Consider the following 15,169-nt stretch of genomic DNA (forward strand, 5'->3'; position numbering starts at 1 on the left):
TGCATCTCTGCTGCCCCCTCCCCCTCAGTAGGACCCTGATGGGAGGGGCGGTCTCAGGCTGTGGGCCACACCTAGAGCGGGAAAGGGTGGGAACATCTGTGTTTATTTGAGGCACCGAAGCAGCAGGAGGGCTCCAGTGTGGCGGTGGAGGGAGGGGGCCCGAGAGCAGCTGGATTTTGGGCTGGGAGCAGATTCCTGGGTCAGCAGCCTAGACCTGGGGACAGTGGAAGGCCTGTCTTCCTAAAGGCTGCCCTCGAAGTGAGTGAAATGAGGCGTGCAGAGACGCCAGGGGAAAGGGGTTCTGTGCTGGCGCTTGGGGCTCTAGGGGCTGCGGATGCTGGGCTCCTGACGCTTTTACTCCCATCCTCCCCCCATTCAGGCCGAGACCTGGCCACACACTCACCCGTGCCCGGCAGGGCACACAGACCACACGCCTGCCCACACAGCACATCTTCCGCACCTGCGGGCGGACAGGGCCTGGACAGGCGCAGGCCTGGGACCAGGTGCCCCCACCAGCATGTCCCTGGGACGTGGTTCTGACTCTGGGGCCCTCAGGCTCCGTTCCCAGGTTCCCCCTGGAAGGCTGACCGGGAAGTAAGGGCAGCCGGCAGGTGTGTGGGTGCAGCGGGCAGGCCTGCCTGTGGGGACCCAGGGCCTAGAGGGTGGGCTCAGCAGGGTGAGGAGTCTAGGGGAGGGGGCTTCGAGATCCTCTTGGGTCTGGGAGGAGCTGGGCTTTCCTTCCTTCCTGAGCTTTGGGAGTCTGGGCCGGGCACAGGGTCCCGGGGGTCAGGGGCCAAATCGTAGCAGAGCCGACAGCAGGCTGAGCAGGAGCCCGAGGCCCAGCACAGTGGCGCTGGCCCGCAGCCCACCGTCGGCCGCACTGATGTTGCACAGGAAGCTCTGGCAGCAGTGGGTGCCCACGGACGCCACGCCGAGATTGACGCTCGGGATGGGGCAGATCGGGGAGCAGCCCTTGTTCAGGGTGTAGCCAAAGTCCACCACGTTCCCTGCACAGGAAAACGAGGTTGTGAGTGGAGGGGCAGAGAGGACAGGACGGGTGGGGGAAGCCTGGCTGGCCTGCGTCTGCACTCACCGATGCCCGCGGATGCAGAGATGGTCACACAGTAGTTGTCTGTATCGGAGCAGACGGTGGGCTTCAGGCAGTACCAGTTGCTGTTCTTATTCACGCAAGAGAAGCACACCAGGGAGTGGGCTGCAGAAGGAGGGATGCCTGTCTCACGCCCAGGAGTCTTCCCGTGTCCCCTCCCAGCCCGGACCCAGAGGCATGAGGACACCCCATCTTGGGCAGGCATTGGCTGAGCAACTACGGTATCCTGGGCCCGGGCTGGAGATCCAGAAGACAAGGACACCAGACCCTGGCTCTGGAGGAGCTCCAGTGATGCCCCAAGTGTCCAGGCAGGGCTGAGCCGCCAGTGGGGGCGGGGGTAGGAGGGGCCGCTTCGCCGTGGGAGCGGAAGCTGTGAGGTGGCACAGAGTAGGTGACGTGGGCACTGCTCGGGAGAGAAAGGGGAGAGGGAGTCCAGGAGGAGGGCACAGCCCGCCCAGAGGCCTGGGGCCCCAGGGCACCTCACCTCGCTCCACACCCAGGAGGGCAGCCAGCAGCACCGGCAGGAAGACCTTCATTCTGGAGGGGACTGGCGTCCCGGCTGGGGTCTCACGAAGCCAAAGAAGTCAGCCCTGCACTAAAAAGACAGCTGGCTGGAGGGCGGGGCTCACCACCCCTTGCGCAGGGCCCTGGGGCAGGGGCAGTGCCTTGCTCTTCCCAGTGGGGTCCGGGACACTGGCCCTGGGGGCAGCCTGGTGTCCCCACTTCGTAGATGGGGGGAGCTGCCAGCTTCCAGCAGCAGGGCCAGAGCACAGAGGGTCTTTCTGCTCCGCTCCCAACCTTCCCCTCGCTCAGTGCAGACTCCTAGCTGAGACCCTTCCCCAAGTCTGCGGCACTTGCTGCTGGGGGAGGGGGGACTAGAGGCCAGATGAGGGAAATCATTAAGGTTCTCAGAATCACCCAGAAAGGGAGGTCAAGGGAGTGGTCCCTGCCCACGGTCCTGGGGGTGAGGGTGAGACAGGCTGGGACCTGGGATCCTCTATCAGAGTGCTTGCACCTGGACAAACGTCCCCTAGAGCAACAAGATACGAAGAAACTATAAGTGACTAAAAATAACTGCGCCCACGCACAGTGGGGCGACAGGGTACAAGAAGCCACAAACTACGTTTTTGAGGTGCTGGGAGCAAAAGCAGGGCACTGCACATCATTCCTGCCTGGTACCCCCAAGGGGGGGACAGGCCACCTAAGCTCTGCCTCCTGCCTGACCCACAGATCTGCCCCGTTGTCACCCCATTTAAGGACTCAAGTAGCTCCTCTCGGGAGCTGTTCCTTGTTTTTGCTTCCTTGTGCTGCAGCTCGAGCCCCAGTAAAGCCTTGCCTGGAATTCTCATCTGGCCTCTTAGCAATTTCTCGAGTCCAAGGGCCCTAGGGGGGGATGGCGACCAGTAATATTAGCTGACCTGCGTCCAGAAATTTCCAGGGGCCAGCTCCGTGCCTGACATGGGGACCTAGAGATGGGCTGGGGGCATGAGGCATATCTAGCTGAGTATCCCCCTGGGCAGCTTCTGTGCTGGGGCAGGGGCGAGGGGTCTCCCATTCTGTGTTATTTAACGCTGAAGACAATGACCCCATACGTATCCGCTACTCCCCCCACTTCGTGGCTGGGGGAGGCTCAGGGAGACCCAGCAGTGTGCCACCAGTCACCCCAGCGGGAACAGGCACGGGCTCTGGCAGGTGGCTGTGAGTCCCTGGGGGCTGTCCTGCACCAGGACCCTCCCTTGGGCAGAGGTCCTTGGCAGTGGGTGGAGAAAGCACTTTGAATGCGACCAGCTGGGGTTCTGGTTCTCTGTTTTGCAGGAGGCGCCGTGTGGGAGGAGCAGTCTGGTACCTTCTGCTGGGGACAGCCGTGGGCGGGCGGGGGAAGGGCTAGTCCCCAGGCACCGGGAGGAAGGAGAATGCCAGGGAGAGGACAGATTTTGGGAGGGGCTGGTGGAGACCCTGAGAATGGGCTTCAGGTCTGGGCAGGAGCTGACGTCTTGGGGTTGGGAGCAGGAGCTGCAGAGGTCCAAGAACAGCGCCAAGCCCAGCCGGGGCCTCTTCCGGGATCCCGGCAGTTAGGGAGGAAGGAGCCTCGGTTTCCTCCTCCACAAAGTGAAGTTCCGCCGGGAGGAGCTCTGAGCTGTCCTGAAGGAAGCTCTGGGGCGCACCTCCGCGGTCACGGCCAGCATCCCCACTGCCTGCTGCCAGGCACCCCACCAAGTGCGCCCTGCTGGGCTGAGTCCAGGCACTGGATACTAATGTGTCCACATTAGCAGGGCCAGGCGGAAGGGAGCCCGGAGGGGAGCCCGTGGGTTTGCGGGCAGGGCCATTCGGGACCCAGACTGTGCACTCCTCCCCCAGGCTCACAGGGCTGATCTCCGGGAGAGCCTGGCATTCAGTGACGCTGGGCCAGCAAGAGAGGTAGGAGCACGTCCTGGACCCCAGGGATGGAAGGGGCCAGGTGGCCCAGCGCAGGGGGCTGGGCTCCTAGGCACCTCATACACTTGCGTAATCTATGCCAAACAAGGTGCTTCCACTTCTTCCCAAGGCAGGCTCCCGTCCCCATGGTGACCCACCAGGGCAGTTAACTCTCTCCTTCCTGCCAGCGCGCCAAGATCCCAGCCCCTTCAAGTCAGGAAGGCTGGCCCCTCCCCAGTCCCCATGTGAGGGGTCAGGGGATGGGCCCTAGAGTTGGGCGATGGGCCCCCGGCGCCTGCGCAGCCCTAGGCTACCCAGGCCGGGAGGGCGCCCGGCTGCAGTCTCCGCCCGCTCCCGCCCTCGTCCTTTGGAAATACTGGGGAGGGCGGGGAGGCTTGGGGGCCGGGAGTGGAGGCGAGGCGCCCAGGGGCCGGGGCCGCTCGCAACCCCGAGCCCCTGCCTCACGCAGGCCTCTCCCGCCTCCCTGGCGCCCCACTCGCCCGCTCCCCCTCCTCGCTGGGCAGGGCCCCGTCCCCGCGCCCCCGCCCGCACGGCCCGGGCCCTCACTCACCGCAGGCGGACGCAGATCCCCGGCCCGGCCGCGCAGTCAAGCCTGCCCCCGAGCCCGAGACCGCGGAACCCCGCTCTCCCGGGCGGCCAGGCGGCGCGCGAGCGCAGGGGGCGTGCGGGAGGCGGGACTTGGCGCCCAGGCCCCGCCCACCAGCCTCACCCCTGCGCAGGGCCCGTCGCAGCCGGTCCGTCTGGTCCGCTTGGGCGGGGACGTATCGCGACAGCCCGGCCAGGCTGGGCAGGGGTGGGGGAGGCCCCCAGGTGGCCGGACACTTTTGAGGTGGAGCTCGGGGGAGGGGATGCGTCCGGGGAGGCCGAGGGGGCAGTACTCGGAACCCCTTCTGCAGAGTGGGATGGGGGCTGCGAAGAGGCCTTCAGCACGCCGCGCCCGGGCCCCGGGCTCGCCTGGCGCCCGGCTGTTAGCCGTCCTGTGGTTGCGGGGGGGGGGGGGAGGTGACAGGACGAGGGGGCTTCCGGGGCAGTGATTGTGGGCCACAGTGCCTTCCAGCAGGAGATCCGGGCCGCACCAGCGTCTGGACCCTCAGCCCAGGAGCACTCAAGAGCCCCCTGGGTGCTCCCCTGCATCCGGGGCTGGGTGCGGCGCGTCCTCACAAAGCCAGCCTGACCTGACCCTCTCAGCGCGGAACCGAGCGGCCCCTGTTAGAGTGAAGCGGGCCGTGCTCAGTCTGACGCCAGTGCGTTTCCTGTGTTCTGTCTCCAGGTGCCATTAATTGCCTTTCAGCAAACGTTCACAGAGCACCCACTGTGTGCGGCCCTGTGTCCCCCACCCCGGGCTTGTGAGCCAGGCTCAGGGGCCAGGCTCTGCAGCACCCCAGGCCCTGCTCCTGCTTCTCCCTGGTGGGGGTGGAAGAGCCTCGCAGCCGGCGGGAGCTGGAGGTGCCAAGGCCTGCCCGTGGGCGGGGGCTGCCAGGCAGAGCGCCCTTCCTGTACGTGTCACCGTCTGCTGGTTCCTTTCTCTTCGTGCAGAGTCCTCTCAGCGCCTGATGGGTCCCTGCAGATTCGCACTTCTTACTTTCACAGCACATTTCCTGTTGGAGCTGTTTTTTGCACGTGACCTTTTCTTGCAGCCTTTCTGGGTGTCATCTGCTGGTGGCATCAGCGGTGACAGTGGGGGAGGGCCCCAGGAGAAGTGGCCTCTTAACTATACAAGGGAGAGGGACTGAGGCAGGATGGCGGGGTGGCCAGGATGGAGCAGGATGGGAAGAGGGATCCTGTAACAGGAGAAGAGTCCCATGGGCAAGGCAGGGGTACACGAGGCACCATGTGATTATGCATGGATACGAGTGATTGTGTGATTGTCTGCTGAGTGGGTTTGTGTGTTCAGAGTTCTGGGTCGGGTCAGCTTCTCCTATGGTCTTCTTTGATGACCAGATGACAGGAGAGTGGGATAGATCGACTTGGAGAGGCTTTCGGGGCTTTTTCCTTGGAGGCTGACGGTGGGACTCTGTGTGTCATGAGATGTCCCAGCTGAGGAGTGATGACATCCTCGGGGTTACACAGCCCTGGGGCCCAGGGACATGCAGTAGGCTGTGGCCTTTGGTTAGCCCCCTTCTGGGTCTCACCTCTGGGGAGGAACTGCCTCACCTCCGTCCCCTCCCTCTCAACATAATCTGAAAACTGGGGCCAGGAGGACGGACGGCTGGTTCCCTTGAGCTTGATGCTTGCTCTCAGCATACGGTCCAGTCAGATTTGTCTGATGGGGGTGAGGGTGGGGTGTGTGTTGGGGGGGCGGCCAGATTAGCCTGCTGCACTCAGAAGGCCACGCCCTCGAACACATGGCAGCCCTGGGAGGTGTGACTTCCTGGTCTACATCCATGAGCTCGACGTAGTAGCCAGGCTCATCAGCCAGGGGCGTTTCCTGGGACCAAAGTGATGCCACAGGGGCTTTCCTAAAAGGCCCACCCACCCTTGGGGGGCCCACTCAGTCTCCCTCCTTCAACCTTGGGCTCTGGGAACTTGCCTCTCACCCACTGGACACCTGCTGGAATGGCCGGGTGTGTGTCTCCCCACTCTCGGGTCTAGTCATTCTGCAGATACCTCTGCCTCTGTCTCTGCTTCCCTTCCTTCCGGCCTGCCCCCACCCCCAGAGCTGCCCACGCCCCCTGTGACCCTGCGGCTTCTCCTTTCCACACAGACCTTAAAATCTGACCTTGTGCTGCCAGTCCCACGTGTCACAAATCCCAGGAGGCCCAAATGCCCAGGCCAGCCCCCTGCAGTGCACTTGGGGCTTGTGACGGGGCGGTTCAGGGGAAGCGTGGTGGCCAGGGGAGCAGGCACACAGTGAGTCCAATGAGCTATCTCTAACTAAGCCTCCCTATGCTGGGGAAGCAGGTCCGAACTCGCCAGGTGTGTCATCTCTGCCACCTGGGCCTCGCATACACATCCTTCCAGGGCAGACATGACGTAGGACCGCCAGCAGGGGAAATTCGGTTACCTGGATCTCTCTGGCTGGGTGCCACGTGATGACAGTGGCCATCCACAGTGTGCCTGGGACGGGAGCCGCTCGTCTCGTCATGGCCCGGAGTCCCGCGGCCACCGTGAGGTGGGTGCCTTTGGGTCACTCTGAACCTCTCCTCTCGGAAGCACCTCAGACACGTGGCAGTGGGTGGGATTTCTGGGCGAGCTTGGCTCAGAGCTGCAACTTTCTATCTCCCCTGGGCACGGAATCGCCCACCTCATAGGGTCTCAGGGGACCTGGCAGGCAATGGCCTGGAGGGGCACAGGCACCCTGGGGCCTGGACACTTTGGCCAGGACTGGGGCATCCTGGTCAACCACCTTGCTCCCTGCTCCGTTTTACTGATTTTCCCTGCCTTGAGGTTGGGATTAGGTTTATACGGCCCCTCAGCATCCAGTGCTTTTAGTCTTTTTTAAAATATATATTTATTTATTTATTTGGCTGCACCAGGTCTTAGTTGCAGCACATAGGAAACTGCGGCATGCGGGATCTTTAGTTGTGGCATGTGGGACCTAGTTCCCTGACCAGGGATCGAACCTGTGTCCCCTGCATTGGGAGCACAGAGTCTTAGCCACTGGACCACCAGGGAAATCCCCAGTGCTTTTAGTCTTTTCTCATCTGGGCCAGTTCCTGTCCGAGGATATGCCCTCTAAGGACTTCTTGTCCCCAAGAGTGACCTTTTACAGACAGAGTGTAATTTCCTCAGAATGTCCAGAAGGTGGCCAGCCCCCGTGATCTGTCCTGATTTCTGGATTCTAACAGTCCACGGTTCTGACCAGGAGGAATTCTACATAAAGCTGCCTGCACCCTTGTGTCTGGCTTTCTGGTGTGGTCATACCAGCATTGGCTGGGACCTCGCCCCATGCACACCCAGGGCGGGGCTGGGCAGGTTGGGAAGGCCACAGGCTCCATCCCCGCTATCAGAGGGCCTGGTTGGAGTGAGGCCCCTGCAGTGGGGCACATGGACACCCCCCCACCAAGTTCTGGCGCCCCTCCCAGCACTCCCCTGGTCTCTGGTGAGAAATGGAATATTTCCTGCCGTATCAGTAAACAAAGGATGTCACAGTCCTCAGCGATTGCAGCCCTCCCACAGGAGCCGGTGAGCCCTGAGGAAACTCAGGAGGGAAAGAATACCTGCCATCTAGCAGCCATCAGACTGCAGCCACTCCCTATGGTGAGCCCTGAGGAAACTCAGGAAGTGAAAACACAGGATACTGGCCCCAGACAGCTGAGGTGCACATCAACTGGCTCCCGCCTCGCCTCCTCAGAGCAGTTCTCTCGGGATTACTTGAGGTGCTGCTTCCCAGGCTTGAAGTCCTAAAACGTCCGGCCGAGTAAAACATAACTCTCAACTTTTAGGTTGTGAAAAATTTTTTAAGTCCTTACTGGGGTCACTCTGTACACTCTCCATGCTGCCTTGCTCCCTCTTCTAAGGCTGCCTGAAAGCTCTGAGCTTGCCAAGTTCTTTGAGCTTTTCGCCGATCTCCAGGGCTGCTTGCTTTTCCGATCCAGTTTGCCTCACAGCTTCTTGGGCAGCCCCTGTCCTGAGCACTGCCCAATGGGTAGAGGTGGATGCAGCCTTGGCCAAGTGTCCTCCTGCACGGCCCCCCTCACTGGCCTGCTTGCTCCCAGGTCCCCATGCTAGCCAGGCTGGTCCAGGAAACCAGGGAACGACCCCTTTGGCCCGTCAATCCTTATCCCCCCTTTAGAAGTCACTAGGCCTCCCTCCTGCTCGCCCGTCCCTTCTCCTGGCTGTCCTGAAGGAGGTCTGGGCACCCCTTGGGCCTGGAGTGCCCTCTGGTGCCAGGTGCTGGTGCCCCAGAGCCCTGCAAGGTTGGCAGGTGAGGCAGGAAGTGAAGAGGCCCAGATCTTCCAGCGCGGAGGCTGAGCAGCATCTATGCTGGTGGTCCAGCCCTCCCACCCTCAGCCACGCTTCATTCCTCAAGGCTTTGCTCCAGCTGCCCCTTTAGTCCAGGGCGATGTCAGACGGGTACAGGGCTCAGATGGGGGAAGCCTTCCATCTTGGTATGTGCCATGGGGTGGTGACACTCCCTCTAAAGACAGAGAGCCTGCTGGGGGAGTGGGGGAGGGAAGCCCAGCAGGGCAAAGGCGGAAGGTGGCAGGTCCCCCCACCCCCCAGGATGTGTGTAAAATTTATCCGGGCTGTACTCCTAACTCATGATTCCTGGGGAACGTTCTGCTGGCAGAGACTACTGAGGTTTGGGTGACGCACACTTTGAATTATGGGGGGCACATTTGCTGCTGGATGGCCCCTAGTCCTGTCCTGGGCCTGAATCAGGCGTCACCGGGCGAGGCGGCGGTGTCTGAGCAGGGAGCCTGGAGCCACTGCCCTCGCGTCTGCGGAGGATGGGGGCTGACGGCGCCAAGGGGGAGCGGCGGCTGGGCTGCAGATGGGGCAATCGTCGCTCTCGGGCATTTTGGTTTCATCCTGCGAAGGGAAGGACATCCACCCGCGCCGGGTGTCAGCTGCTGTCTGCCTTTGTACGGTGCTCAGGCTCAGCCTGCGGTGGCGGCCGGGCCCAGGGCGGGGCCTCGGGAGGCGGAACGTGTCCCTGTCCCTGGTGCTCGCCGGGGCCGGGCTGGCACGCGGCAGAACGCACGGGTGAGGGCGCCGCCCGCCTCCCCAGTCGGCTCCACTGGCGTCCTGCACCCCACCTCGCTCCCCCAGTCCCCAGTTCCGGCTCCCCCGCCCCTCTCCATCCAGTCCCCAGTCCCCGCCCCTCGCGCGCCCCTCTGCCCTCGTTCGCCCTCTGGTGACCGGAGCGTGCAGTGCACCTTGCACAGGCTTCAAGGCCGCGGCCGGTTTCCACTGAAGCTGTTCGCTGTTCTCTGTTCTCCTTTCTCCCCGACGCGGTGGATTCACTCACACGGTCCCGGGGACAGGCCGGCTTCATCCTTTCCTTGCCGCTGCTTTTATCTCAGAGGCCTCCAGGCGGCTCCTGTCCTGGGCCCTGGTCAGGTGCCCCTGTAGTTCTCCCCAGCTTGAGTCTTGGGGTTTTACTCTCACAAGCATCTCTGCTTCAAGCTCCACAAGGTGTCCTGGGGGTGGGGAAGAGCCCCTCCGTGGGGACACTCTGATGTCCTGCCTGGGAGTGGGCTCCGGATGTCCAGGGGGGCGCTGACACCAGGACCCTGCGGGCCCTCCCGGCAGCTCTGCCCGGCGGCCCGGGTGGGCCGGCTCTGAGCTCTTCCAACAGCGCAGCCGGGAGGCAGGGCCTGGCCCCTGTGCCGCCTGGGGGGCAGCAATCAGCCATCCCTGGCCACTGGGAGCCCAGATGGCCGGAGGCTGGACGTGCCTCTCACACCCACCGCTGCTTCACCAGCGTCACTCCAGACTCAGACTTCAGCGCAGTTCTCACAAGCCTCAGCCTGGCCAGCGGGTTGCCCATCAGAGGAGGCTCCCTTTGGGCTGAGGCAGCGCGGCTCAAGTGCCCGTCCATGCCCTGTCGCTGTCCTAACTGGCTCCTCTGGGGGAGATGGGATGTGTTCCCTGCGGCGGCCGCGCCGAGCCAGCAAGCGGCAGCAGAAGTCGGGGACGGCGCAGGAGGCTCTCTCTTCTTCTTGTCTCTTGCTGCTGTCATGAGACCTTTTGCAAACCAGCTTGTTTGTAAAATTTCTACTAGGAAATGCAGAAAAGCCGGCCCTCAGCACCCCCCGGGGAAGGAGGTGGTCAGCGGGTCGTCCCCAGCCCCCGCCCCTGGGCGATAAGCTGCACTGGAGTGTGCCCCACCCCGGGGCTGCCCGCGTCCCGAGAAGCGCAAACCCACCTCCTCTCTGCTCCGCCCACACCCTTTGCCCCACGTCAAGGGCCCGCCCGTGTCTCCCTACACCCGCCTCGCTACCCCGTGCCCATGACTCCTCCATGCCGGGGAGGGGAGGCGAGGGGCGGGGAGGGGGGTGTCAGTTTGGGTGCTCTGAGAAGCAGACCCCCAGGGAGAGAGAGAAGGGCAGGATCTGGACGGAAGCCTGTGAAGGGCAAGGGAGGAGGGGCAGGGTCAGATGGGAGACCCTTCAGGACGTTGCAGGCCAGCCCTGTGGAAGGAGGGAGGGGAGAAGGCAGGGATGGAGGGGGACCCCGCCAGGAGATGGGGGCCCCTGGAAGAGCAGGTGGGTGTTGGCGGGGCCCCCGCTCAGCGCTGCCATGAAGACCTGGGCTCCTGGAAACGCTCCTCACGCAGGCTCTCTCTAGAAGGGACTTCCCTGGATACCGGGGAAGGGAAGGGGGGGGTGGGGGAGGGAAATTGTTTAAAAACGGGCTTTGTCCTGACAACATTTACTCTACTGTATGTCTCATGGCTTTAGGGTCTGGCAAAAGAAGGGAGCGTTCACAGTTCCTGGCCCCCCAGAGCCAGGCCTCAGCCTGCGTCCCCGGAGAGAATTCTCTCTGGGCCCTGGGTGGGACTCAGGCTATGGGTGAGGCCCAGCCTTGGTCAAGCACAGGGCATGTGGCTGGCGCCCAGGCACAGTCCTTCTCCTACCTGGGGCGGTCCCCAGCCCCTCCCACCCCTCCAGGAGGCTCAGCCTGAGCGAGCACACACTCACATGGTTGTTTTTTTTAAAAAATAAATTTATTTATTTAATTTATTTTTGGCTGCGTTGGGTCTTTGTTGCTGCACGTGGGCTTTCTCTAGTTGCGGCGAGCGGGGGCTACTCTTCGTCCCGGGGCGCGGGCTTCTCATTGCAGTGGCTTCTCTTCTTGTGGAGCACGGGGTCTAGGCGCACGGGCTTCAGTAGCTGTGGCTCACGGGCTTAGTTGCTCCGCGGCATGTGGCATGTGGGATCTTCCCAGACCAGGGCTCGAACCCATGTCCCCTGCATTGGCAGGCGGATTCTTAACCACTGCGCCACCAGGGAAGCCCCTCTTACATGTTTTTGACCAACATCTGCCATGAGAAATATATTTCTCATTATGACCAACACATATAAATTCTTGCTGTGTGGAGGCACTAGGTATTTTTGATTCTGTCCATATCTACCTTAGGGACAAAGCCCCTAGTTCATGACATTTATTTTTCAGATGGCTTATTAGAGCTCTCTACAGGAAACAGAGTAATTTATGTAATAAAAGCATTGAGTTGGAGAAAGAAATGGAATGTAAAGTGGAAATGAACTCGATTTGAGCCACATTAGATGGGAGCTTGGCCACTGTTTACTGAGAGGCAGTGAGCAGCAGAACAAACACAGACGCCGGCAGAGGGTCATCATTCATCCTGCACGTGCGGGGCACACATTAGAAATAAGGCAAAAGTTTATCCTCCCTGGAGCAAGAAAGGAAGGAAATTTCCTGCCTCCCTCTTCTTGGAGCAATCACTTTTGAAAACTGGTCGTGATGAATTCTCTCTCTTGAGAACTGAGCTAACTTGAGATGGAGTTAAATCCTTTTAAAAGGTGAATCTGGGGTGAGCCGCGTGTCAGTGCTGCAGTGCCCCGAGGACCAGTCACGGTAGACCTGGAGAACTGGCGTGCAGCCGGGGAGCTGACCGTCTTTGCCATCTCTCAGCTTAGCGACCGCCCGCGATGTGCCCGGCGCTCTGTTTAATGCTGATTCAGCAACACAATTCACGTGCAGAGGTTTTCTGGGTTTGCAGGAGATTTGTTTCTAATTCTACTTCCCAACGCGCCTGTTATCACCAGCATAGTTAGGGCACTAACTTCAGTTCCTGGGGGTCCTGGTCCTTCAGGACCACCTCTGCACGCCCAGCTCCTTCCCCTGCAGCCCCTGTCCTGGCTGAGCTTGGCAGCCCCTTTCTGGGGGAGGCTGCACAGTCACAGTGGAGTCCCTGGTCCCCCTCCCTTCCCCAGTAGATGGAGGGTCCTGGGGGAGTGCTGACTGGCTCGCAGTGGGTCTTCACCAGCTGGCCATCACTCTCTAAGGGAGGGGAGGCTGTGGACGGGTCAGCAGAGGCCAGGCCGTGTGGCCCTGAGGGCCGACTTCTGCACTGTTTCTGGGAATTGGCTCGCCCCTCATGGCACAGGTTTCACCTCTGCCTCACTCAGGATCCCGCACTGCAGGAGCGGCCAGGGAAGTGGGGTAGAGGGATCTGCCCCAGACCCTCTTGTCCTGGCTGGGCAGGGGCGGCCCCTCCCCCACTGGGTCCCCAGGCCCCTGGCTTGCTTCCTTGGGGCCAAAGGAGCCACCCGCCCGTCTTGGTGCCCCTCGCCTCTCCTCTGTTGCCCAGGCTGGGCCAGGAAAAGGAAACTGGAGGGCTGCCCTGGCCACGCTCTGGTGGGATGCCCAGCCCTGCATCTTCACTGAGCACACAGCGTGCACACATGCCAACACCAGCCCTGTGCACACGACACCAACACCAAACACAGAACACAGGTGCAGGGACTTCCCTAGTGGTCCAGCGGATAAGACTCCGCGCTCTCAATGCAGGGGGCCCAGGTTCGATCACTGGTCGGGGAACTAGATCCTGCATGCATGCCGCAACTAAGAAGCCTGCATGCTGCAACGAAGATCCCGAATGCTGCAACTAAGACCCAGTGCAGACAAAATAAATAGTAAATAAATAAATAAACAAATAAATATTAAAAAAATTTAATTTAGAACACACGTGCACACAGCGCGCACATGCACACATAGGCACACGCACACTGCTCCCTCTGGTACCCTGTATTCTGGGAGGCCTCCCTCCGAGGGTGACCAGCGTCTAGGCCACGGAGGGAAGTGAGGCACCTGCCCCCCAACAGAAGAGCCAGAGGAGAGGGCCGGGGGCTCTTGCTCCTGGTTGGGCAGCGGGGCCAGTGGGACAGACAGACTCGAGTCAGCCAGCTTTCCCAAGGTGGCCACTGTGCAGGTCTGTGCCCGCGGGCCTTGCAGATTCGGATGTTCCCAGGAGGTGCTCTGGGGGCTGGGGGGTGAAGGGCTGGGACCTGGGACCTCAGTGTGTGTGGCGCCTGGGGGGTGTTTCTAGCTCACAGACCGCTGGGCAAACCTGTGAGCGTCAGCTGCCAAAAACACGGACGGCTATGATTGACTAGGGGGTCTTAGAACGAGGCGAAGTGAAAGCCCTGGAATGTCAGCCATGGGCATTGGGAGGCCGGGAGTGGCCGGGGCCTCTAGGGGCGGTGTCGGGGTGAGAAGACCAGGGCACAGTGTGGAGGTGCGGTGCCGGACTGGGCTGTGGACTCAAGGGAAGAACTGATGGACGGCGGGGGATTCCAAAAGGGCCTGAGGGTCTGGCACCGGTGCTGAGTTCCTGTTTTTGGCGGCAGTGCTACGGTTATGTAAGAAGTTAACATTTGGGGAAGATGAGGGAAGCAATTCTAGAAACGCTGCATTATTTTTGAAACATCTTTGTACGTGTGAACTGATTTAAAAATGAAAAGTTAAAAATGTTTTAAAAACAGCACGGAGTGGGCTTGGCGGGAGCTGAGTGATTTTGGGGGTTCTCGTAGGAGGCCGGCATAGGGGAGCCCCGGCCTGCAGCTCAGAGGAGGGAAGATGAACCGTGTTGGGACTTGGGTAGGAGCGTCACGGAGAAAACATTTCAGGTGGATCAAAACTCAGACTGCAAGTGGAAAACTTAGAGGTCTTTAGAAGAAACGTAAGACCACCTCTTCACGTAGTAACAGAAAACATTTTTAAGTAATCCACCGATACGTTCAAGAATACGAACGGTGAAAAAAGTTTGCCTGTTATCATGATACAGCAATCAAAAAGAAAAGAGGAGATGGCAGGCTGAAAGAAGAGTCTTTCAATAATTAGTAGCTACTCATCATGATGGAAGATTAAAAAGCCCAAGAAATTGCCTGGCGGAGGAATCCAGGCTGATGGTTGTGCCTCAGGCCTCTGCAGGAGGACGGGGCCTGGCTCCCGCCCCTCGGGACACGTGGGCCCCTTGCGTCCTGCAGGGAGCGGTCAGTCCTCCCGCAGAGGGGCTCATACTCCCCTGCGTGGTGAGACTGCTGGAGGCCATGGTGCCCGAGGCCCAGAGGCCTCGTCCATTTCTCTGGCTCCCTCAGCGTGTGGTTTCCGTGGTCGTGGCCGCCGCCTGGTCCCAGGACGGTGAATCAGCCTCCAGCTGCCATCTGCACTCCAGGCAGAGTGGTGGCAAGGAGGTGGCCAGGAGGGAGGGGTGGTTCCTGTACTAGGAAAGCGAAGGTTATGGAATATCCCAGGAGACCAATGCCAGCAGTGAGTCCCAGATAGGACAGACGTGCATGCGTGTGTGTGTGTGTGTAGGTATATGTGTGAATCTCCGCGTGCGTGTGTATATGTGCGTGTGCCTGTGTATGGGCATCTGGTGTGTGTGTGTGTGCTGTGTGTGTGTATGTGTGTTACCAAACTCAGGTCCGGCTGCTCACTGCTCGAAAATCATTACCTGGTCATTGGTTACTTATTCTTCATTTCTACTTCTTTGATCCACAGATCAAAGAAGTTGATCCAGCAGTTTAGCAAGGTATCGTGCGATCAAAACATTTGAAAGGTGTGCTTGAGCCAGAGATGAGTAGAGCATGGGGGGAGCCAGGTTTCAGGTCAGTGATAAGACAAAAGGGACCACCTGCAGAGAACTCTTTCCTGCCAAAAGCTGCTTACACTTGTGTGTGTGTGTGTGTGTGTGTGTGTGTGTGT

The 15,169-nt window shown here is 60.8% G+C and overlaps 1 protein-coding gene across 3 annotated transcripts; it reads right to left on the minus strand.

Annotated features, from left to right (window-relative positions):
• Window positions 1-82: 82 nt before the first annotated feature.
• On the minus strand, window positions 83-4,251 carry LY6E (lymphocyte antigen 6 family member E). 3 transcript variants are annotated; one of them, XM_057532482.1, is made up of 4 exons: window positions 4,095-4,251; window positions 1,593-1,703; window positions 1,094-1,213; window positions 83-1,007 (listed from the first exon to the last, which is right to left on the minus strand). In XM_057532482.1, the coding sequence occupies exons 2-4, from the start codon at window positions 1,642-1,644 to the stop codon at window positions 787-789; spliced, it is 393 nt and encodes a 130-aa protein (XP_057388465.1). In that variant the 5' UTR covers window positions 1,645-1,703; window positions 4,095-4,251; the 3' UTR covers window positions 83-786. The 3 variants fall into 3 exon arrangements, with proteins under 3 accessions (XP_057388465.1, XP_057388466.1, XP_057388467.1); XM_057532483.1 differs by having other exon boundaries at window positions 1,593-1,698; window positions 4,095-4,228; XM_057532484.1 differs by having other exon boundaries at window positions 1,593-1,719; window positions 4,095-4,203.
• Between the last annotated feature and the right edge of the window lie 10,918 nt (window positions 4,252-15,169).

Source organism: Balaenoptera acutorostrata, chromosome 17 (genome assembly GCF_949987535.1).
Source record: "Balaenoptera acutorostrata chromosome 17, mBalAcu1.1, whole genome shotgun sequence".
Classification (NCBI taxonomy): domain Eukaryota; kingdom Metazoa; phylum Chordata; class Mammalia; order Artiodactyla; family Balaenopteridae; genus Balaenoptera; species Balaenoptera acutorostrata.

Bases quoted from the DNA above. Each gene is read 5' to 3' on its own strand.
- LY6E (XM_057532482.1), bottom strand. From the start codon at position 1,644: ATGAAGGTCTTCCTGCCGGTGCTGCTGGCTGCCCTCCTGGGTGTGGAG. The intron at 1,214-1,592 runs GTGAGGTGCCCT...CTCCTTCTGCAG, and splicing joins CCTCCTGGGTGTGGAGCGAG to CCCACTCCCTGGTGTGCTTC. The intron at 1,008-1,093 runs GTGAGTGCAGAC...TTTCCTGTGCAG, and splicing joins CTCTGCATCCGCGGGCATCG to GGAACGTGGTGGACTTTGGC.